This window comes from Mauremys reevesii, linkage group 6, assembly GCF_016161935.1.
Source record: "Mauremys reevesii isolate NIE-2019 linkage group 6, ASM1616193v1, whole genome shotgun sequence".
NCBI classification, from domain to species: domain Eukaryota; kingdom Metazoa; phylum Chordata; order Testudines; family Geoemydidae; genus Mauremys; species Mauremys reevesii.
In genome coordinates, this window is record NC_052628.1 from 33,154,162 (window position 1) to 33,178,516 (window position 24,355).

The 24,355-nt window shown below is 47.3% G+C and overlaps 1 protein-coding gene across 4 annotated transcripts in view; it reads left to right on the forward strand.

The window, feature by feature from the left end:
• The first annotated feature begins 6,657 nt into the window (after positions 1 to 6,657).
• The window catches only part of DDX4 (DEAD-box helicase 4), a 104,893-nt gene continuing 87,195 nt past the window's right edge, over positions 6,658 to 24,355 (forward strand). For 2 of the 4 annotated variants that reach the window (XM_039543825.1, XM_039543826.1), the window contains exons 1-3: positions 6,966 to 6,988; positions 7,151 to 7,238; positions 13,302 to 13,368. In XM_039543825.1, coding sequence (XP_039399759.1) covers positions 7,167 to 7,238; positions 13,302 to 13,368 — 139 coding nt within the window. In that variant the 5' untranslated portion in view covers positions 6,966 to 6,988; positions 7,151 to 7,166. Of the gene's footprint in view, positions 6,782 to 6,824; positions 6,890 to 6,965; positions 6,989 to 7,150; positions 7,239 to 13,301; positions 13,369 to 24,355 lie in introns of those variants that run through there. The other 2 variants (XM_039543827.1, XM_039543828.1) reach the window with 2 other exon arrangements.

The window sequence follows — 24,355 nt, forward strand, 5'->3', positions numbered from 1 at the left end:
AGATAATGAATGGGGAGAAAGAGGTGACTTAGCATGAAATCCACAAAGCCAGCATGCTAGTCAGGAATCTGCCTAAACTAGCCAATGAGAGATGCCCATGAGAGTGGTGTGTCCTGAGCCTTCTGACAGAGAAAGGCGCTGAAATCCAGGCTGCAGGGAGGTGCCTACTGATGCTTGTGATTCACTAGTGGGAACTCCTTTTCTTGGAGTCAGGTAGCTTAGGTGTTTAAGTCAGAGGTTCTCAAACTGTGGTCCGCAGGCCACCAGTGGTCCGCAGACAGTTCCCTTTTAGGTGCATGCCTGGGTGGCTGCACATGAGAGAATGAAGGACCACCCACCTACTTAGTGAAGCCATCCAGATGTGGCTCGAGTAATTAGGTGCCTGGACCCTGGAGAAGATGCACATGTAAGGTGAGGGTGAATGGGGGTAGGTGGGAGAGGGCAGTGGAGTGAGAAGAGGGGGGTAGAGGAAATTTGGGACATGCAAGGCTGTGGTGGCCAAAGAAAGAGGTGGCTTTCCCCAGCTTGGGGGCTGCTGCGGCAGAGGAAGAGACCCCCCCTCCTTTCCAGCCCCAACTCGGGGGCTGCCATAACAGGGGAGAGAAGACCCATCCATCACATTAATATCAGTAGGCTTACCTTTCTAAAATATAAAAGGTAATAATTGGAGATATACCAATCTCCTAGAACTGGAAGGGACTTTGAAAGGTCATTGAGTCCAGCCCCCTACCTTCACTAGCAGGACCAATTTTTGCCCCAGATCCGTAAGTGGCCCCCTCAAGGATTGAGCTCACAACTCTGGGTTTAGCAGGCTAATGCTCAAACCACTGAGCTATCCCTGTGTACTTTTATTGATAGAACAAAAACATTGTTTTTTTTTAATATAGCGCTTTTATCCAAAGCACTTTACAATAGTCAGCTAACGGTACAAACAACATTTGGAAAGATCATTAAGTGATCTGCTGAGACCCTCAGCAATTTTCAAGTGGTCTGCAGAAAAAAAAAGTTTGAGAACCACTAGTCTAAGTTATTTCTTGTAAGAATAAGTCAGGCACCTTCCTCACTCCATAAAAATGGCCCAAGAAAGAGGAGTGCTGCCCACTTTATAAGTGGGTTAGAGTGCTCAGCTGCAATGTGGAAGACCCAAGTCCAATATCCCCTTCTTTAGGAGAAGGAAAAAGAATTTGAACAGGGGTCTCTGGCACAGGGCAGGACTCGCCCCTGCAGCGCCTCCTGCTGGTCATCCAGGGAATTAGCATTTCCAGCTCTGGAGCACCCTCTGCAGGCCAGTATCCCACTTGCCGCTGAGTCTGAGTCCCTCCTGGAAACCAGTGCCCCTTTCAGGCTGGGGTGCTGCCTCCTGGCAGTACCCCCACAGTTTCTGGGTCTCCCCTTCCCTATCCCCACCTCACCTCAGTATATGGCTACTGCCAATCTTGATCTAGCCCCCATTCACTGGGGCAGACTGCAGTGTAAATGCCACTCATCACCAGCAAGGAGGGGTTTGGACCTATTGCCTCTTCCTACCCTTTGGCTGCCCCTCTACAACCCCAGGACCCTTTCCAGCCTTTAACAGGGCCTGCAGGCGGGGGTGGTTCCAGGCTGGAGCTCCCCCAGCTCCTCTACTCTTCCCCCAGACCTACTCCACTTTCAGTACTCTGTTCAGTAGCCAGGCCCCTCTCCCTCAGCAAACTAGAGAGAGAGACACTTCGCTTCTGGCTTCCTGGCCTTTATAAGCCCAGCTACGGTCTGATTGGGGCATGGCAAAGCAGGTGCTTCCCCAATCGGCGAGTCTTTAGCTCACAGCCCCAGCCCTCTCCCAGGACTAGCTTCAAGCCCTTTCAGGGCAAGAGTGGGTGACCACCACCCTGCTACAGACTCCCACACCTCTTAAGTGAGTGTCCTAACTACTGAGCTATGTGCAACTCTGATGTGCGAGCTTCCTCAGTCTCTCCTGTTGAAGCTGTTCCGCTATGTATAAATATTTAAATAGTCATTGGAACAGAGATAGTAGTGTGAGAATGACTTTATAGTCTGGTGGTTAGGGTACCCACTGGAGAGATGGAAGGCCTATGGCCTACTCCCCCTATTTATACACAGTGGAACAGCTTCAGCAAGAGAGACTGAGGGATACCCATATCAGACTATCCTATAGCTCAATAATCCTATAGTGGTTAATGCACTCTCCTCGCAGGTGGGGGAAAACCCCTGTTAAAATCTTTTCTTCCTTTCAGGCAGTGAGGAGAATTGAACTTGAGTCTCCCCATACCAGCTGAGTGGGCTAAAAATTATAAGGTAGTTAACAGTATTACAACCTCCTTTGAGCATAGCTATAGGTTTGTGACTCATGGGTGATACAGATGGAGGAGAATCCATAGGCGCTGACACCGTGGATGCTCTGGGGCTGGAACACCCATGGGGAAAAAATGATGGGCACTGAGCACACACCCACAGCCTTGCTATCAGCTCCTCCCCCACCCCCAGTGTTTCTCGCTTGCCGACAGGCCCCACAAATCAGTGCCTCCCCCTCCCTCCTCGTGCTGCCCGCCTGCCACAATCAGCTGTTTTGCGGTGTGCAGGTGGCTAGGGGGCAGGGAGGAGGAGGGGGGATGTGGTTTGCTCATGGGAGGGGGCAGAACTGGGAGGGAAGAGGCAGGGCAGACCCTGGGGGGAAGGGGTGGAGTGGGAGCAAGGCCTGGGGCAGTGCTAGGGTTGCCAACTTTCTAATCACACAAAACTGAACATCCTAGCCCTGCCCTTTCCCTGATGCCCCACCCCTTCTCTGAGGCCCTGCTCCCTACATTCCCCCTCCTTCGGTGACTTGCTGTCCCCTTCCCCCACTCACTTCCACTGGGCTGGGGTAAGAGTTTGGGAGGGGTGAGGGCTCAGGGTGCAGGATCTGGGGTGGGGCTGAGGATGAGGGGTTTGGGGTGTTGGGGGGGTTCTGGGTTGGGGGGCTCAGGGCTGGGGCAGGGGGTTGGGGCATGGGTTTACCTTGGGTGGCTCCTGGTCAGCAGCGCAATGGGGCTAAGGCAGGCTCCCTGCCTGTCCTGGCTTCGTGCTGCGCCCCAGAAGCAGCCAGCAACAGGTCCAGCTCCTAGGCAGAGGGGCCAGGAGGCTTTGTGTACTGCTCTCACCCGCAGGCACAGCCCCCACAGCTACCATTGGCTGTGGTTCCCAGTCAATGGGAGTGTGGAGCCGGTGCTCGGAGTGGGGGCAGTGCATGGAGCCCCGGGGCCTCCCCACCTAGGAGTTGGACCTGCTGGCCACTTCCAAGGTGCAGTGCGGTGCCAGGACAGGTAGGGATTAGCCTGACTTAGACCTGCAGCACCATTGACTGGACTTTTAACGGCCCGATCGACAGTGCTGACTGGAGCCGCCAGGGTCCCTTTTCGACTGGGCGTTCCGGTCGGAAACTGGACACCTGGCAACACTAAGCAGAGCTGGGGGTCAAGCACCCCCTGGCACTTTGGAAAGTCAGCGCCTGTGGGAGAACCTATCTTCCCTGGTTTGTGGATCACTTGGGGGCTTATGTGGGAGATGGGCATCTGGATACCTGTAGAGAGGAACCAGTGTGTGTGCCCACATGCAGAAATGTACATACCTAGAGAACTTTTACTGTAAAAATGTCGGTGCTGAGTGAGTTTAGGCGCCTGCAGGGTTAGGCAACAACTGAGCAATAGTTTTGTGGATTCCAGTGGAGCCTATAACTGGGATTTAGGCACCTAAGTACCTTTTTTTACTGCCTGTGGTTGATAATGTTTTCTCAAAGGTCAGTTGCAAAATACTAGGCTTTTGCCAAGGTGTTTTTGTTGTTATTGTTGTTAATTCTTATAATGAATAAAGGCACTTGCCCTGCTTGATGCAAAATGGCTAGAGGATGCAGCACCATCTTGTTAACTTTAGCCCAGTAGTTAGGGCATTCACATGGGATGTCAGAGACCCAGGTTCAATTCTTCTCCTGCTTGATGGGGAGTAAGGATTTAAACAGAGTTCTCCTATCTCACATGGGCATACTCTAACCACCCAGCTATGGGATATTTTGTTGAAGCTATTCCACTGTGGATAACTAACAAAAAAGTGATTAGAACAGGGAGAGGGAATCCTGAGTCTTCTACCAGGAAGGAGGGTTCCCTGACCAGCAGGCTATAGAGTCATTCCCCCTCTTTCTCTTGCCTAGTGACAGTTCCATTGTGGATACTTAAATAGGTATTGGTCTAGAAAGAGTGAAAGGGAAATGACTCTGAAGCTTGCTGGTTAGGGAGAGAATGAGGTAAGCTTGCATCAGAAAATCCAAAAGCTCAGGGATTAGTGCACCTCTCTTAAGCGGTGTGGGAAACCTCTGTGTAAATTCTTTCTCCATCCTATGCAGGGCCGCCCAGAGAATTCCGGGGGCCCGGGGTCTTCGGCGGCGGGGGGCCCCCGCTCAGGGGGGCTCTAGACCCCAGCGCGCCAAGCAGGCGCGTGGGGCGGCCCTTTCCCTGGAGGGCGGCATTTGGCTCCGGTTGAGCTCCCGCAGGTCGACCGGAGCCCGGGACGAGCGGACCTAGCATGACTGCGGCGGGTGCCGTGGTCCCGCGGCTCCGGTTTGACCTGCCGCAGTCATGCCTGCGGGAGGTCCAGCTGAGCCGCGGGACGAGCGCCCCCTCCGCAGTCATGCCTGCGGCAGGTCCACTCGTCCCGGGCTCCGGTGGACCTCAACCGGAGCCGCGGGAAGACGGGAAACACTCCAGGGGCCCCGGAAAACACTCGTGGGAGCCCCTGCGGGACGCGGAGCCTGGGGCAAATTGCCCCTCTTGCCCCCCCCTCTGGGCGGCCCTGATCCTATGCAGAGAAGGGAACTGAACCTGGGTCTTGCACATCCCAGATGAGTGCTCTAACCATTGGGCTAAAAATTATCTCATGAGCTCTGCTACCTCCCCCCAGATTTTGAATGGGACTTGATCTCAGGGCCGCCCAGAGGGGGGGGCAAAGGGGGCAATTTGCCCCGGCCCCGGGCTCCGCAGGGGCCCCCAAGAGAAGAGCGGAAGCTCCCGCCTCCGCCCCTCTCCTGGAGCCTCAGCGCATCAAGCGCCGAGTCTCCGGCCGAGCCCCTGAGCCCCGCCCCGCTCAGAGCCGCGTGGTGAGGCGGGGCTGGGAGCTCCAACGGGCCGGGGCCTGAGCCCCGCCCGCTCAGAGCGGCGTAGGGAGGGGTGGGGCTGCGAGCTCCGGCTGAGTTCCCAGCCGCCCCTCACCACGCGGCTCTGAGCGGGACGGAGCTCAGGCCCCGCCGAGACGCGCTGGGTAAGGGGCGGGCGGGGACCCGCCGCCGGCGCAGCCCGGTCTTGGCGGCGGGGGCCCTTCTGTTCCGGGACCCGCCGCTGAAGAGCCCTGAAGGCCGCGGCGGGACCCCGCCACCGAATTACCACCGAAGACCGGGCTGCGCTTCGGCGGCGGGTCCCGCTTCGGCGGTAATTCGGCGGCGGGGGGCTCCCGCCGCGGGTCTTCGGGCCACTTCGGCGGCGGGTCCCGGAACGGAAGGGCCCCCCGCCGCCGAAGACCCCGGGCCCCCGGAATCCTCTGGGCGGCCCTGCTTGATCTGGTAGGTGGTCTCTGAGAGAACACCCACTGATCAACCCTATGTGAGACAGGGGTTAGTCTGCCAATGTTCCCCCAATTTGTGGATTGCTCTGGGGCTTGGGCAGGAGGTAGGCAACCGAGAGCAAGAACACTGGTGCTGTGGGAAATTCACCCTAAAAATGTAGGCACTGAGAGAGTTTAGATGCCTATAAGGTTTCGTGGGGGTTTTGTGGATGTCAGGGGAGCCTAAAACTGGGGTTTAGATGCACCTATGTATCTCTGTGGATCAGGGCTACAGTTCCTTATGAGCTCCCTACTATTTCTTGCACAGTGATGCAGAGGACTCCTTGCACAGTAACAGCTCCTTGCACAGTGACAAAGAACTTTGAGACTCTATAATTGCAGTAATCTTTCCAACATGTTGCACATGCTCTGCAGCACAAGCATATACAGAGCTGACCTGTGATCCCCTCCACCACTTGTGCACTGACACTGTCACACATAATGCTCCTTGGACAATGACACCCCCTGCCCACGCAACCTATGTACAGTAACCCATTCACAGCTATTTGTAGTGACGTTTCTACTTTTTGCGATAGAAATCTCTTGTACTCTGGCACACACACACCCAGAAACATTGTATTTGCACATTCTCTCCTTCTCTCTCACAAACTGTACAATGACCTTCTCCAGACCACCAGCATTGCACAGTGTCATACGGGGCAGGGGCTGTCTCTCTGCTTTGAACAGCACCTAGCACAGTGGAGGTCCTGGTCCCTGGCTGGGGCCAATAGCTCGATGCTTATACAAATAACACAATACGGTGACCCGCAGCCCATTACATAGCGAGACATACAGCTCTACCTGCCCACCGCCCCCGAGCTCCTCGCCAGACACTGCGCCGAGCCCCTGGACCGGCCCTGGAGCCCTGCCAGCTCGCGGCTCAGCCTTAGACTAACACAGAGCCAGCACCACGTGCACAAACTCAAACTCAGGGCTGAGAGTGACTCACACCCTCTAGCAGCGCTCCGCGCCCAGGGCGCTACGGTGCTGCGTTCCCATTGGTGGGTGGGCGTGGCACGTGACACAAAGACGGGGCGCTGCGCGGCGGTTGGTAGGTAGCGACACGTGCTGCGGCTGCTGAGTGTAAGAAGCCTCGTTGTAGGGGCGCGCGCGCAGCCTTTGTGGCGCGTGACGGCTTGTGCGGCGTGGAGCGGAGGAGGTGAGAGGGAGCGGGGTCGATAGCTTCCCTAAGGCAGCGGGCGGCGTTTGGGTGGGAAGCCCCGCGGAAGGGAGCTGGGCGGCGGCCCGCCCGGGCCAGCAACTAGTGGGAAGTCCGGAGGGAGAGAGTAGAAGACATGGGGCACCGCGGAGAAGAGCTTGTTGCGGGGCGTGGGCCGCCGGGAAGGGCGATTCCGGGTTGGAGGAGGTGTGGGACTCGTGCGGTGCTGCGGGTGGTGGCGGGTCTGGGCTTTACAGGCTCTTCCAGTCCTGGTTCGGCTCAGGGACCTCGCGGCCCCTCTGTCGGCTCTGCCTGGCCGCGGCCGCTTCCCGCCGCCGCCAGTAACAAGGTCTTGCCCTCTCCGCGCAGATTGAGAGCCTGCAGCATGGGAGATGAGGACTGGGACACCGAGATCCAGGACCGCGTGGCATCCTTCGTACCAGACTTCCAGCAGCTGGTATGAGACCATGAAATTGAGGCAAAGGGAGGCTGGGTCCCGGTTACACTTCAGCTTGCCCTGCACAAGCTCTTTATAACTAAACCCCGGCCAGGGGGGAGACAAACACGGTCACATATGCCTCTTCCCTTGCATTGCAGTGATAGACTGGTGGTAGACGACTGTGTTAGAGGCCAAGGTTTTATGGAACGACAAAGGAGTATTTATCTAGATTTCTTAAGTGTGTGTTAGTAGGGAGAGACTTTTTCTAATCTTTATACCATGTTTGCCATGACTTGTGTAAATAAAATACTCTTATCCTTCCAGTCTCAGAAGTGCTGAGAAAATGTTCCTGCTGAGCAAGTCAAGTTCCTTCCTCTTGATCTCTGTTGGATTCCTGTCTCTTTAACAACTTGACTTTGTCTGTAAGCAGGGTACCTACCCAATCCTGCTCGCTCAATCTTTTGTTTTAGTTCCTCTGTTCTTTCTTGTGCTGTCCTTCCCAATAATACCAGTTTACTGTTCCCTTCATTTCTGATTTTTCAGCTTTTTCTCCAGAGACGTTTACTTCTGTACTTGGAACAGTCTCTCTTTCCATCCACCACAAGTGTCTTCTTTCTTTGTCGTAAACCCACTTTTCTCAGAAGTCCTTACCTTCATTTTTGTCATCCATTCTCTCACTGTCCATTACTTCAATCACTGAATTTTGTGTCTCAAATTTTTACTGTATGCTCATAGCACTTGGACACCATAGTGATTAGTAGGGCCCTACCAAATTCAGGGTCCATTTTGGTCAGTTTCACAGTCATAGGATTTTAAAAATAGTAAATTTCATGATTTCAGCTTTTTAAATCTGAATTTTCGCAGAGTTGTAATTGTAGGGATCCTGACCAAAGTGGTTTTTTGAGGGGGTCACAAGCTTATTGGGGGTGGGGGTGGTACTGCTATTCTTATTTCTGCACTGCTGGTGGTGCTGCCTTCAGAGCTGGGCATCTGGAGAGCTGTGGCTTCTGGCTAGGAGCACAGCTTTGAAGGCATAACTGCTGCCAGCAGCACCCTAGAAGTAAGGATGGCATGGTATGGTGTATTGCCTTACTTCTGTGCTGCTTCCTGCAGAAAGGGGCCCTTAGCTGCCACTGTTCTCCAGCTGCCCAGCTCTGAAAGAAGCAGTGCAGAATTATGAGTGGCATGGTATAGTATTGCCACCCCTACTTCTGTGCTGCTGCTGGCAGGGCGCTGCCTTAAGAGCCACTGTTCTCCAGCTGCCCAGCTCTGAAAGAAGCAGTGCAGAATTATGAGTGGCGTGGTATAGTATTGCCACCCTTACTTCTGTGCTGCTGCTGGCGGGGCGCTGCCTTAAGAGCCACTGTTCTCCAGCTGCCCAGCTCTGAAGGCAGCACAGAAGTGTAGGTGGCAATACCACGACAGCCTCCCCCCCCCCCCCCCCCAATAACCTTGCAGTTCACTGCAACTCCCTTTTTGGGTCAGGACCACCAATTTGAGAAACGCTAGTCTCCCTGGTGAAATCTATATAGTCTAGGGTAAAAGCACACACAAGACCAGATTTCATGGTCTGTGATGCATTTTTCATGGCCATGAATTTGGTAGGGCCCTAGGGATGAGAATAGTATATACAGTCTTACATTTGAGATAGGGAAATGTTACTCCGTAAAGCTTTATGTAAATATATGACGTTTTAGGTAGGGACTTGAATTTTTGTTTTCTGTAAAGTACAATCTCTGCCTATGGGGTTCTATAAACAGATTGTAAATAATCAAACGTTTTTGTTTCAGGGCACATTATTTTAGCACAAGTGGAGAAACATCAAATGAGCATTTTTCTTTAAAGATACTGTATATAGGATTTTTACCTTAGAGTTTTGTGTCTCCAGCAGTTGTCTTTGAGGAAAATCCTTTAGCTCGTATTATTTTTGACCCTCTGAAGCACCTATAACAGGGGTGGGCAAACTTTTTGGCTCAAGGGCCATATCTGGGTATGGAAATTATATGGCGGGCCATGAATGCTCATGAAATTGGGGGTTGGGGTGCGGAAGAGGGTGAGGGCTCTGGGGTGGGGCTGGAAGTGAGGGGTTGGGGGTGCAGGACAGTGTTCTGGGCTGGAACGGAGGAGTTCAGAGGGGAGGATGGGGATCAGGGCTAGGGCAGGGGGTTGAGGCGCAGGAGGGGGTCGGGGTGGAGGCTCTGGGTGGCACTTATCTCAATCAGTGCCCAGAAGCAGCAGCATGTCCCCCTTCCGGCTCCTCTGCATAGGGGCACCTGGGGGCTCCACACACTGCCCCATCCTCAGGCACTGCCCCTGCAGCTCCCTCCCATTGGCCGCGGGGGTGGAGCTTGGGGCAGTGTGCGGAGCTCCTGGCTGCCCCTAGGCATAGGAGCCAGAGGGGGGACATGCAGCTGCTTCTGGGAGCCGTGCTGAGCCATGGCATGGAGCTGAGTAAACCCCAGATTCTGCTCCTCTGCAAGAGCTTGAGGGCTGGATTAAAACATCTGAAGGGATGTGACCCCTGACCTATAGGCATCTTGAGGGTTCTGTCCTGATTGTTCCATTTGGACTTTGATCATTGAATGAGCTTCCTATGAACTACCTAATTATTCTGATGTCTCAGCTGTGACCCTGATTGCTCAGTCCCTTGTCTTGTAACTTCAGCCTTTGCGATGGCTTAGTTATGTCTGGAGGACTGTGATTACAATTCTCCTAGTTTTGACCCGACTGGACTTTGGATGGGTTGTGTTGAGGCTCATGATCTGAGCTAGAGAAGCTTTATACTGTTTGTTCCAGGGCAGGTTTTATTTAGAATTTTAGGCCGAATTGGCACATGTGCACTTCTTATTTCAGAAAGCTCTTTTTTTATAAGCAGGGTTGAATAGGTGGGAAAAATCCCTTGTATCTTTCCAGCTTCTACCCACAAAGATGCCATCTACAGTAGTTGGTGCAAATGTTCAAAATATGAACATGCATGCTCTACAGCAGGCCTGCACAATTCGTAAAGCGGCGCGGGCCATATTACTCCAAAGAAAACAGCTGAGGGCCGAAACCCCCTGGCCCTGCCGAAACAGCCCCCCTCTCCCCCCAAAACGCACACCCTGCCCCAGTGCCGCCTGCCCCACGGAAACAAACCCTCCTTTCCCAGCGCTGCCCTTGTGAGAAAGCTGTGGGCCGAAAAGGAAGATTGGGGCGGGGGGGGGGGGGGGGAAATGGTGCACATAGGGTGACCAAATCACAGCAGTAAAATAGGACCCGTCCCTTCCCCGCTCGGCCCCACCATCACACCCTTCTTCAACTCCCCAAGGGTCACTATATTACTGCACACAGCAATACCAAAAATTAAAATACTGAAAATGGATGCCCCCTCCAGCCACCAACTTGCTGTTCATTTCCTCACCCCCTCCCCCAAGTATAAAGCCTCGCTGCCACTGCCTGCCCGCCCGGCTTGTCATCCCCCCATGAAATAAGAGGAGGGGAAAAGGGGGACAGTTTGAAGGGATTTTCTGGGGCTATGAACTAAGCTGGGGAGGGGAAAGAGGGGCAGTGTGAAGGGATTGGATGCGACTGTCTAACATGCAAACACAGGGGCCGCAGGGAGCCTGAGTGGGGGTGGTGTTGCAGTGTGATAAGGGTTGGGGAGGGGGAAGGTCCCTGGACCAGGGAAAGGGGCAGCAGTCGGGGCAGGGCAGGTGCAACACGTGTGCGCGTGCGCACACACACACACACTATATATATATATATATATGTATCTCCCACGGGGATTTCTTGGCTGCCCACAGATACCTCAAACCTCCCCCCACACCGATCACTATGGAGGCCACCCTGGGACCAACCAGTGCAGTAGCTGCCCTGCCCCCAACCGAAGGGGAAGGCTTGGGGGGTATCCAGCCCAGACACTCATACCTTCCTCCAGAGCCCAGCCATGCCCCCCCCAGCCCAGACAGTCACATCTCCTAACCCCCAGAGGCCAGCTGCAGGCCCCCCTGGCCCAGACACACTCAGCGCCCCCCTCCCTCCCCAGCACCGTGGTGGCCAACAGCTCTGCCACCCATTTCTGTGGGGGATGGGGGCGGGGAGGAAATTCTGCAAGCACAACTTTAATTTCTGCAAAATTCTGCATTGCGCAGTGGTGGCAGAATTCCCTCAGGAGTACCGGTAACTTGACATTCAAAGTAGCAATTACATCTTAAATTTGTTTTGCTTTAGTGGTCAGCAGTATGTCTGCTTTGAGAAGGGTTAGATGATATGGTAGAAAAGCAGGGAAGATAAAATGGATGTTGAAAATAGTTTAATTTAAAAAATGTTGCTTATAAAAATTATTTTAAAATTTAATTGAAATTATGGTAGCTTTGGTTAAGGCCTAAATTTACTATAATATACTAAAATAATTTGTATTAAATAAAAAATATATTAAGCAGAGCATATTTACTGCTGAAGTTTTAAAGAGGGCCAAACCTCTAAGCCGGTGAAGTGTTAAACCAGCTTTTGACAGCAGTAGTCTCTTCTGCAAGTGCAGAACTATTTTCTTCATTTCGGTTTATGCAGCCAGTTTAGTTCAATGACTAGTTTATTGAGAAACTGGGAGTTGAAGGGGAAAAAAGGACAAAAGCTTGTTTTTCCTTTTTCAGTCTATGGATAAAAACAAGGTGTGAGATGATGAGATCTGTTAGTTCTAAAATCTTGAAGGACACGATGAACAGAAACCGTCGAGTTTACTAACTACAGCTAATACTTGTTTTAATAAATCAGTTAACTTTAAATATGTTTTGATAATTTCTCTTGGGTATTAAGCACTCTTAAGGCAGTTTTATTTAATACAAAAATTAAAATGCTGTGTTTGTCCGTTTGAGTTCCAGTTTCCATCCAGATACAGCTTAATGCAATCATAAATAAAAAAATTAATCAGGTAAACAAGAAATGCATCATTCACCATTTTCTAACAATGATATAAAAACTAAGTTTCTGAATAAATGTATATTAAGCTATATAATTGATTAAATGTGTATTGAATGGATATAGGTTTAATACCAAATTTTGTGTAAAGACTATATGTAGTTGCCAGTCAACACATTTAATATGGTTACTGACCAATTTTTCTTTGTATTTTTAGTTATTTTTCTGAAGGTGAAACAAGTTTAATATTAAATCAAGGTTTCCTGCTTGATGATATAAATCATCATTAAACTCTGTAATTTAGATTGCTTTGACTTAAATCAATCCACTTTGTAAAACAAATAAACCCCAACCCTGCAAATAGTCTATTCTATCACTGCCACTGTTAACATTGTTGGAACTGCACCGTGCTTGACAAGAGGTGGTATAATAGAGAATTCTCAGTGGAGGTACAGCCAGTGATGACATCACAGAAATCAAGAGTGAATGTTAAAGGATTAATTGGAATTTTGGTTAGACTTCTTACGCTGGTTTGTTTTAGCAAACATTCAGTTTGGATTAAATGTGTTAAATGTTCAACAGCTCTGCTGTTTCAATTAAATTGTTAAAGCTCCCAATAAACATACTTCCATGATGTTATCCAGCAGAACCAAAGATGATCAGGCATAACGTTCCTAATCTGTCTAAAGAGTAAAAGTAAGAACTTCCTTCCAGTTCATTTAAAAAAAAAAAAAAAAGAAAGAAAATCCAAACAACTTTCAGAATTTTGTGCATCAAAAAGCAGAGTACAGGCCCATTTTAAAAAAAATAATGTAGCACTTGTTCCAGGGAATTGACAATATTCCTGTGTTAAAGGGACATGTTAAAAATAAATATGCATTCGGGTGTTATACATTGTGTCCTGGAAGTGTGTGAAAAGTAAAATGTTGCTCAGTTTAATCATTTAACAACTGTAGAAAATAAAGATTTTGAAAGAGATTTTAATAGGTTTAGCATATATTAATGCAAAACATTTCGACTCGAAACATGATTTTGTTAAACAAAAGAGCATTTATAATATTTATTCTTTGTGTAACTTCCTCATTGATAGATGCATTTGCAACTGAAGTGTGGTGAGTTTTTTTTGTTTTTTGCTTGGTCCAAAACTATTATAATAGGTCTAATGTGTCTTGCTGTCTGTTGTAGGATAACTTTTCTGGAAGAGCAAATGATGACCCCTCATTTAGTTGCAATCAAAGCAGAAATTCAGCAGGTATGTGTTACAGAATTTCTAATTGTAAGCACTTGTGTTTTAGATCACTTGAGTGGATTAAGAGATGCAGGAGGTTTTCAGCCATACAATCCCATGTGTATTTCAGTACATGATAATATAGTAAAGAAAATTCAGTATAAACCAGCCATTCCTCTGTAATTTTGCAAACTTATGATCTGTTTTCTAAAGAATATAAACAGATGCAGTGAGGTTGGGTTGGTTCTTATTTTTCTTAAGAGCTGAAATTAAAGGAAACATCGATATTTGTCAGTTTAATTTATAATACATAAAGTAGGGGATGACTTTGGAAGTTTAAAGAACTGCTTGTAAATGTTGTAACATATTGGGGATTAATCAGTATAAATTCATGTTTCCCATTTTGGAACTTTTACATTTAACACTATTGCAGAGAGAAACCAACTTAAAAATTGCACTGAACTCTGTTACGCTAGACAGTAAAAACAAGTAATATCTAAGATTGCTTTAAGTGAAAGAGTAGAGAAAAATATATTTATTTTTCAGTTGTGCATATTGCGCATTTTAGAATTTTTCCCAAAGCAACAGCTAAGCACCTAATTAACTACTGCCGGTAGCAAAAGGATGCACAGAGAAAACTTAGTCTGGAGTGCATAAGTCTGTAAGGCACTGTACATAGTAGCTTAAAATACTTTAATAGAAGTAACATTATTTAAGCATTAATTGTGCTTGCCTGACTTGACATCATTATTCAAGAAATCTCATTTGAACCCTACAAGAAAAGTTGATGGTATAACTTTTGAAAATTGCATAATAAAAGCTGTTCATTAGTATAGTTTAGTAGAGGTCTCAACCATTTTTCAGTATTGTGTCAATTTGTGCTTAGCATGTGGAATTTTCAGAAGCACCTGACTAACTTAGGAGCCCAATGTTCTCATTGAAAAGCAACAGGATTTAAAAGTTCTGAAAATTGTACTAGCATGTAACAATACTGAACAGACAAGGAATTACACTAGGTATAGAGAATTAACATCACAGGGTAACATATAGGTCAGGACTCATTGGGGTATGTCTATACTGCAATTAGATGCCTGTGGCTGGTCCATGCCAGCCGAGTCGGGCTCATGGGGCTCAGGCTGCAGGGCTGTTTAATTGGAATGTAGACTTCTGGGCTTAGGCATGAACCTTGGCTCTGGGGCCCTGTAAGGTAGAAGAGTCCCAGAGCCTGGGGCTGCAGCCCGAGCCTGAAAATCTACACCGCAATTAAACTGCACCACAGCCTGAGCCAGAGTCAGTTGGCGCAAGCGAGCAGCGGGTTTTCAGTTGCATTGTAGACATACCCCGAGAGACCAGATTATGGAAAAATCTATCCCTAAAACAGTGTGACTCATTGTACTAATCCTTAGGTGCTTTTGAAAAATCTTCCCGTTAAGGTCCGACTGCTGACAGGTGTGTATCCTTCTTTGAAGCTTCTGATACCGGACATAATAAGAGAAAAGATGAAAAAGTTAAATTGAGAGTTATTGTGACAATTTTTATATTTCTGTGGAACTTCAGTGGAGGTGACTTTGAGTGGAACCATGTTTAGGAGAGCTGTAAGAGACATTAGTGTTCCTTTTAAAGAATTTCTTTAATGGTAATTGTTTTCTCTCTTGCTGCTGTGTGAAATATCCTCAAAGAGAAACTATTTATGCACAAAGTGCTGAAAAATCCACACTTTTGAACGATGTAGCTATGCAAATCTAAATTTAAAGTGTAGATGCAGCTAGGCTGATAGAAGAATGCTTCTGTCGGCCTAGCTACTGTCGCTCAGGGAGGTGCCACTGCTATACCAATGGGAAAAATCCCTTCTATCTATGTCAGCTACGTCTACATTATGACTCCAGTGCTGTAGCTATGCTGATTTAGTCCCCATATTGTAGACGTGTCCTGAGTGTCTACTTATGCCATTTTAAAGACAGTAATAATAGAATGACTTGATGTAGATAACTGACAAAGTATGGGAGTGACACACTTCATATGAAAAATCAGGCATACTTCCTTCATCCTCCAGCAGTCTTCTTCTCTGCTGCTTTCAACTGGCCAGATTTTCCCATGTCACAACTTCCCTGAATCAACTTCCTTTCACCTGGTTGTGCAGTATATCGTGTACCGGTTGTTTGCAACCCGCTTTTGTGATGAGCTTTTAAGTTGTTAGGTGGCTGCTATATGCATCTTTTGAAATGTACTCTGTTTCATTATGAAATGTGCTGCGGTCTATACATGATAGTTATGTTTGTATGGCTCATATCTTACTGAAGCAAGACACGGCTTTGAACTTAATATTCATGCAAACAATTCTAAAGTGAATTTAACTTTCTTCCTTCTGTTGTAGCAGTCATCTTCATGCCATACTGACATGTAGTTGCTGCTTATTCTCTTGAGGCACTGTGAGATAGAAAGGTACTGAGTAGTGCTTAGCTGTCAGTTTCCTGCTCTCCTTTTTTTTTTTAAATCTTCCCTTCTACCAATGACGGAATTTTGAAAGATCATTTCTAGTTGGTGCTAGAGTAAAATTTCACCTCTACCACTCTAGACCTTTTTTGTAACATTGTCTCCAGTTCACATTTGTATTTTAATTGTTTATTGAAAAAAATTAAGCCCAGTTTAAAAATTGCTTAAAACGAACATGATTTTACATGTTGAGATAGTTGTTGGATAGGACCCAATTGTTTATGTGAATGTGGCTAAAAAAATGGTGTTATCCCATATCAGCTTGATAGTTTAAGCTGGGTTTGAAATCTCTTCAACAGAAAAACCTTTGAAGAAGATTGATTGTATTGTATTAGCGTGTCTTAAAACAGATGACTGCAAGACCCGTACATAGTGTTGTAAAGTGCTAGTTAGAGAATTGCTCAGATGGCATTCTGAGGACATTTTTGGTGACTGGTAAGTAAGTCATGCACAGTACATTTGATGCTGGTTGGTGGTAGTATAGCAGAACTTTTGTTCGTTAAAATTTCAAGGAATCTAGAATCCTGGGTGACATGGTAAATGTTCATAAATCTGGATATGAAAAAAGCAGATAAAATGCAGCAGATATGGGTGCTTGTTCTTTCTCCTTTTATTTATTGTGGTATGGGTAAGAATATTTTCCTGACACATTAAATCAGATTGCACTAGTTAATGTAAACGACCAGAAAATTAACTACGTACATTGCCCTTCACAGAGCTACCTTAGGATTTACATGCTTAGGGAGATGGCTGTGAAACTTTGAGAAATGTGTGCTTGTATCCTGCAGGCTCTTACCTATCCTGGGCTAAGTATATAAAGAGGGTTTGCAGTTGGCCAGTAGTAGTTCCTTTCTTTCAAACAAAGCAGTTTAGGAATACCCCATACTTTCTCTATTGTGTGGTGTTGACCTTAAAAACTTTTATGCAGTGCTGACACCTATAGTCCAAGGTTGCCAAACACTTTCTATTTTAAATAGTATGAATAGTTAGTATTTATTTTTTATTAAATTAGAATCAGTTGGGTAGATTTTTTTTTTCTTCCTACTTTGTGGAGAACCTGGCATTGAGGAAATGGGTTTAAGAAGCATGCCTTGTGAGGTAACCAGTGTTTTTTTGTGCCCACGAACACTTTCTTCTTTGTCTAGTAGAGCAAACTGCAGGAAAAAGCATGGCTTCTCCTTGGAGGGTGCAAAAAGATCTCCAAACTCTCCTCGTGAGGGTCACTATCAAGTATAGCTTCAGAGAGAACATCTGGAAAAGAGGATTCTCTAGGGCATAAGGGCACTGCTTCAGAATCAAATGGGATTAGCCTGCTTTCTTCAGTGTGGGATGCGAAGTCATTCTTGTAGGGGGGATAATGCCCTAAAAAGAGTCCTCTTAAAAAATGCTGGAGGCCCTGAAATCTAATCTCCTTTAGAGCTAGGGGATTCTACTCAGTTACCAGTGGCTTCCAAGAGCTGTTTGCAGGAAAGATCTATCTGAGCCTCAGTATCCGCCTTTGCGCATATCAGGAGTTGTGGCAAGTAAAGCAGCCCTTTGGATCCAAGCTGTTTGAAATACTCCAGGGTCTTTGTCAGATTCATCTACTGTGATCTTTAAGAATCATGTTACAAGGTTTCATACTGGGGGAGAGGGGGAAATCTCTGAAGTTTTAGCACTGTTTGATGCTGAGCCAGATCTATTCCCCTTTGGAGTTTTGTCCCTTAGGTCTCTTCTGAAGGTCTACCTCTTCTGTGAGAGCCTTTGGATATTTAATGGTGTTCTCTGTGCTGGGATTGATGCCAAGGAGGACTGGGGTTGGGAAAATCTGTGTCTTGGTGTTCTTTTGCTGTCCATTCTTAGAAGGCCCACGCTCCTTTGGCTCTGGCTCTCCACTGTTTGGGTGTACCCCATATCTTCTCTGTCAAATCAGCAAGTTTAGGGTTAGGACAAGTTCTTCACTTCTTGGGAGGGCTTTTGTGGTAGTGCCTAGCCACATGATTGGTCAGGATCACCCATGCTTCCTCACCATAACTCTCTGGAAGGGGATTAGAATTGGGAGGAGAATCTTTTGAGGCTACTCTCTTAAATCTTTCCCAGATGAAGTCATCACTGCTTCCTTTTCACCCTCATGCAATTGTGTGTATGATGGCAGGTACTCTGGAAAACTTCTTTGACATCACTGAAGGAGGAAGGCCCATAAACTCTCGGATATCCTGGAGCTTTAGGAAAAGGGTGGAGCAGCCCGCCCCATTAAGAGCTTACTGGACCTGGGCAAGGGTATTTGGAGGCACCCTACTTCTGTGGACTGCTTAGAAATTTTATTCATTAGGTTCCAAGAGAAAGGTTTGATTTTATTATGTTCACTGATGATTTCCATGACCATTGATAATCTTTGTTACAGGCAGCAAGGAGTTCTGATAGCAGAATGATTTGTGCAGAAAGATTTGCTAATTAGCAGCTGCTATAGCTTCCAGCTACCAGGCTGTCATGGCTCACTACAAGTTCTTGTGTAGTCGGGTATCCATGTGAGCTAATCACAGGTTAGCTGACAGGGAGTTCCTACATCCTGGGTGAGCATACTAACTACCAGGCGGTAAGAGTCATTCTTATGCTTTCCCTAGTTCAGTGACACACCATGATGGTGAATGCCGTAACCACAGGGCTAAAGCTTATAAAAGCCATCGCTTCCCCTCTATCCTGATTTTGTAAATCCTTGCCTCTTTTCAAAATGCCTGAAAGTAGAAATTAAACATTTTGACTCAACATGTTTTAGATTTCTTGATTTGCCAAAAATTTCAGAAAATGTTTATTTTGAGCCAAAATAATGTTTTTTCAATTTTGCAAAATGGCTAGTAACTTGAAAAAATCCATTATTTGCCCAGCTCTAGTTCAGATCTCATTAAAAGGGTCAGAGGTTCTATTACAATATTTGTATTGCCATAGTACCTAGGCGCTCTAATCATAGACCAGGACCTTAGTGTTTATAAACACAGAATAGAGATGGTCCTTGCCCCATGGAGCTTATAGGCTAAATATAAGACAAAAGATTGATACAGACAGGCTAATGGGAGTATGATAAAAGAATGAGGAGTATAATCATACAGTATTAGTCAGCATGGCAGGCAGTGGCATCAGTGCACTACATTTTTTGTAGGCATCCTGGCAAAGGAAAGTTTGAAGAATCATAGAATATCAGGGTTGGAAGGGACCTCAGGAGGTCATCTAATCCAACCCCCTGCTCAAAGCAATGCCAGTTCCCAACTAAATTATCCCAACCAGGGCTTTGTCAAGCCTGACCTTAAAAACCTCTAAGGAAGGAGATTCCACCACCTCCTTAGGTAACCCATTCCAGTGCTTCAGCACCCTCCTAGTGAAAAAGTTTTTCCTAATGTCCAACCTAAACTCCCCCACTGCAACTTGAGACCATTACTCCTTGTTCTGTCATCTTCTATCACTGAGAACAGTCTAGATCCATCCTCTTTGGAACCCCCTTTCAGGTAGTTGAAAGCAGCTATCAAATCCCCCCTCATTCTTCTCTTCTGCAGACTAAACAATCCCAGTTCCCTCAGCCTCTCCTCATAAGTCATGTGCTCCAGCCCCCTAATCATTTTTGTTGCCCTCCGCTGGATTCTTTCCAATTTTTCCACATCCTTCTTGTAGTGTGGGGCCCAAAACTGGACACAGTACTCCAGATGAGGCCTCACCAATGTCGAATAGAGGGGAATGATCACGTCCCTCGATCTGCTGGCAGTGCCCCTACTTTTATACAGCCCAAAATGCCGTTAGCCTTCTTGGCAAAAAGGGCACACTGTTGACTCATATCCAGCTTCTCGTCCACTGTAACCTCTAGGTCCTTTTCTGCAGAACTGCTTCCTATCCATTCGGTCCCCAGTCTGTAAGAGTGAATGAGATTCTTCCTTCCTAAGTGCAGGACTCTGCACTTGTCCTTGTTGAACCTCATCAGGTTTCTTTTGGCCCAATCCTCTAATTTGTCTAGGTCCCTCTGTATCCTATCCCTTTTCTCCAGCATATCTACCACTCCTCCCAGTTTAGTGTCATCCACAAACTTGCTGAGAGTGCAGTGCACGCCATCCTCCAGATCATTAATGAAGATATTGAACAAAACCAGCACCAGGACTGACCATTGGGGCACTCTGCTTGAAACCAGCTGCCAACTAGACATGGAGCCATTGATCACTACCCATTGAGCCCGACGATCTAGCCAGCTTTCTAGCCACCTTGTAGTCTATTCATCCAGCCCATACTTCTTTAAGTTGCTGGCAAGAATACTGAGGGAGTCCGTATCAAAAGCTTTGCTAAAGTCAAGGAATAACACATCCACAGCTTTCCCCTCATCCACAGACCCAGTTATCTCCTCATTGAAGGCAATTAGGTTAGTCAGGCATGACTTTCCCTTGGTGAATCCGTGCTGACTGTTCCTGATCACTTTCCTCTCCTCTAAGTGCTTCAGAATTGATTCCTTGAGGACCTGCTCCATGATTTTTCCAGGGACTGAGGTGAGGCTGACTGGCCTGTAGTTCCCTGGATCCTCCTCCTCCCCTTTTTTAAAGATGGGCACTACATTGGCCTTTTTCCAGTCATCCAGGACCTCCCCCGATCACCACGAGTTTTCAAAGATAATGGCCAATGGCTCTGCAATCACATCCGCCAACTCCTTTAGCACCCTTGGATGCAGCGCATCCGGCCCAATGGAATTGTGCTTGTCCAGTTTTTCTAAATAGTCGCGAACCACTTCTTTCTCCACAGAGGGCTGCTTACCTTCTCCCCATACTGTGCTGCCCAGTGCAGCAGTCTGGGAGCTGACTTTGTTTGTGAAGACAGAGGCAAAAAAAGCATTGAGCACATTAGCTTTTTCCACATCCTCTGTCACTAGGTTGCCTCCTTCATTCAGTAAGGTCCACGCTTTCCTTGACTTTCTTCTTGTTGCTAACAGACCTGAAGAAACCCTTTTTTGTTGCTCCTTAACATCTCTTGCTAGCTGCAACTCCAAGTGTGGTTTGGCCTTCCTGATTTCACTCCTGCATGCCTGAGCAATATTTTTATACTCCTCCCTGGTCATTTGTCCAATCTTCCACTTCTTGTAAGCTTCTTTTTTGTGTTTAAGATCAGCAAGGATTTCACTGTTAAGCTAAGCTGGTTGCCTGCCATATTTACTGTTCTTTCTACACATCGGGATTGCTTTTTCCTGCAACCTCAATAAGGAGTCTTGAAAATACAGCCAGCTCTCCTGGACTCCTTTCCCCACCTCATGTTATTCTCCCAGGGGATCCTGCCCATCAGTTCCCTGAGGGAGTGAGTCTGCTTTTCTGAAGTCCAGGATCCATATTCTGCTGCTCTCCTTCCTTCCTTGTGTCAGGATCCTGAACTCGACCACATGGTCACTGCCTCCCAGGTTCCCATCCACTTTTGCTTCCCCTACTAATTCTTCCCTGTTTGTGAGCAGCAGGTCTAGAAGAACTCTACCCCTAGTTGGTTCCTCCAGCACTTGCACCAGGAAATTGTCTCCTACACTTTCCAAAAACTTCCTGGATTGTCTGTGCACTGCTGTATTGCTCTCCCAGCAGATATCAGGGTGATTAAGTCTCCCATGAGAACCAGGGCCTGCAATCTAGTAACTTCTGATAGTTGCCGGAAGAAAGCCTCATCCCCCTGGTCTGGTGGTTTATAGCAGACTCCCACCACGACATCACCCTTGTTGGTCACACTTCTAAACTTAATCCAGAGACTCAGGTTTTTCTGCAGTTTCATACCGGAGCTCTGAGCAGTCATACTGCTCTCTTACATACAATGCAACTCCCCCACCTTTTCTGCCCTGCCTGTCCTTCCTGAACAGTTCATATCCATCCATGACAGTACTCCAGTCATGCAAGTTATCCCACCAAGTCTCTGTTGTTCCAATCACATCATAGTTCCTTGACTGTGCTAGGACTTCCAGTTCTCCCTGCTTGTTTCCTAGGCTTCTTGCATTTGTGTATAGGCACTTAAGATAACTCGCTGATTATCCCGCAGGAGTCCTCCCCTCTTGCACTCTCCTGCTCGTGCTTCCTCCCAGTATCCCATTTCCCCACTTACCTCAGGGCTTTTGTCTTCTTCCCCCGGTGAAGCTAGTTTTAAGCCCTCCTCACTAGGTTAAGCAGCCTGCTTGCGAAGATGCTCTTCCCTCTTTTCGTTAGGTGGAGCCTATCTCTGCCTAGCACTCCTCCTTCTTGGAACACCATCTCATGGTCGAAGAATCCAAAGCCTTCTCTCCAACGCCACCTGCGTAGCCATTCATTGACTTCCACAATTCGATGATCTCTACCCAGGCCTTTTCCCTGCACAGGGAGGATGGACGAGAACACCACTTGTGCCTCAAACTCCTTTATCCTTCTTCCCAGAGCCACGTAGTCTGCAGTGATCCCCCTCAAGGTCATTCTTGGCAGTATCATTGGTGCCCACGTAGAGAAGCAGGAAGGGGTAGTGACCCAAGGGCTTGATGAGTCTCAGCTGTCTTTCTGTCACATTGTGAATCCTAGCTCCTGACAAGCAAGACCTCTCGGTTTTCTCGGTCAGGGCAGCAGATAGATGACTCGGTTCCCCTGAGGAGTCGTCCCCAACCACCACCACCACCCTCCTTCAAGAAGGGTAGGGCTGTCATGGCAATGACTGTTCAGTGGCTGCAGGCATTTGGGTTGCTCCCTGAAGTGCAGCAAACTCTTCAGGACCTGCCATTTGAGGACACGGTTATTCTTGGAGCAGATGGACTCCAAGCTGCACAGCCTGAAAGATTCCCGGGCGACCATGAAGTCGCTGGGTATGCACCCCCCTGCAACCCAATGTAAACGCTTCAAACTGCAGCCTCAACAGCAGCGGTTGTACCCTCCTTGACCCACACAAGACTTCTATAGAAAGAGGAGTAGGAATGGCAGGCGCAGATGGTTGCACTCCCGGTCAGGGCCAGGGCCCGACCAAACCTTTGTTGGGCTCAAAGTAGGCCTTTTGAAGATGGGATGGAAATATCCTCAGAGTATCTGCCAGGGTTAATGACACAGTATAGCCTTTTAGAGTTTTGCCCGAGCCAAGGGAACAGATCCATTCTATTTTTGGATTGGTCGAATTTTGGCTAGTAAAAAGGTGAAACTGCAAATGTTGGAACTGTTCAGTTTCATTATCTGCGCGGTCTGCAGCGTGCCACGGGCATGGCCCAACTCCCTTGCATCCTGTTCGTGACGCCATGTAGATTGCCACGGACTCGCAGGGGCGAAAGAAAATGCAGGCCTGTTATTTACCAGGCTGCACGTGGCAACAGACTATATTGGTAAGGGATGCAAGGAGAGTGTGGGTCACGATGCAAACTGCAGACACACACACACACACACACTAAACTTAATCAATTTAAAAGTTTTATTGGGGATAATTACAAGGGGTAAGGGAGCAGTGTATGATTAGCTAATAGAGTTAATGAAACTTAAAACACACAATGACTAAAATATCTACTAACAATATTTATAAACAAAGATGCAGCATTTAGTAATAACTGATACTTACAAATACAAACCAACGCATAACGACCGGCAAACGTAGAAGCTCTGTTTGAAACACGTGAGCTGAGAGAGAGGCTTCGAGGTGATCAGGCTCGGTTACGGGTATACACAGGATACACGGGTATACGCAGGATTCGTTTTTCTTTCTCCTCTCCCTGCCTGCACATGGCAGGCAGGCCTAAAGTACCAACTATGACATCATAGAAGTGTCATAGGGGACGGGGCCCAAAACCTGTTTGTGTCCGTTTCTGATTGGCACAAGCAAAGTTTACACCATGTAGGGGAGCAGGTGCCTTAAAGTCTGGCTTCGCCCCCAAAAGGTGAGGAAATGCATATTGTTTTAGAATGCGTTCAACACTGAATGACAAAAGAAGAGGCCAGGGCAATACCGGTATGGGCAAGTTTTACAGGATGCAGACAGGAACTCATCTCAACAATATTTTGCAATAATTACACCAACATTATACTTTATCCACCCTATCCATACTCTAAGGCAATACACATTAGGAGCAGTGTTGAGATAATTAATAAAAGCACCAAAACACCTAGTGATAGGGCAGCTTAACACATAACAGAATGCAGTTTTTAATGCTCTGGTTATGCACATTTTGCATCTTTTAAAATCAAGATTAATTTTCTTTCACTCTTATGCACAAATGACTCCAACCAGAAGTCATATTTGTTGGTATATCTTGCCTGGGAATGTGCACATGGCAATTTAAAGTAAATGTCTCCAGTGAGAACTTTAAACAACTTTTGGATTTGGTAGTTCAGAACAAAAAAAAAAACAAAAAAAAACTTCTTAGAACAGACTATGGGTCCATCTGGTCTGGTGTTCTATATCAAAAGTGATCTGTTTGATACATCACAAAATGAAAGTCTGAGACCTAGCCCATTATACATTACTATATTGTGACACAAGTGAAAGGAGGAGTTTCCTCTTAGCATGGCTAGTAACTGCCAGTAGATTATTTCTTGAGTTGAGGGTTGAT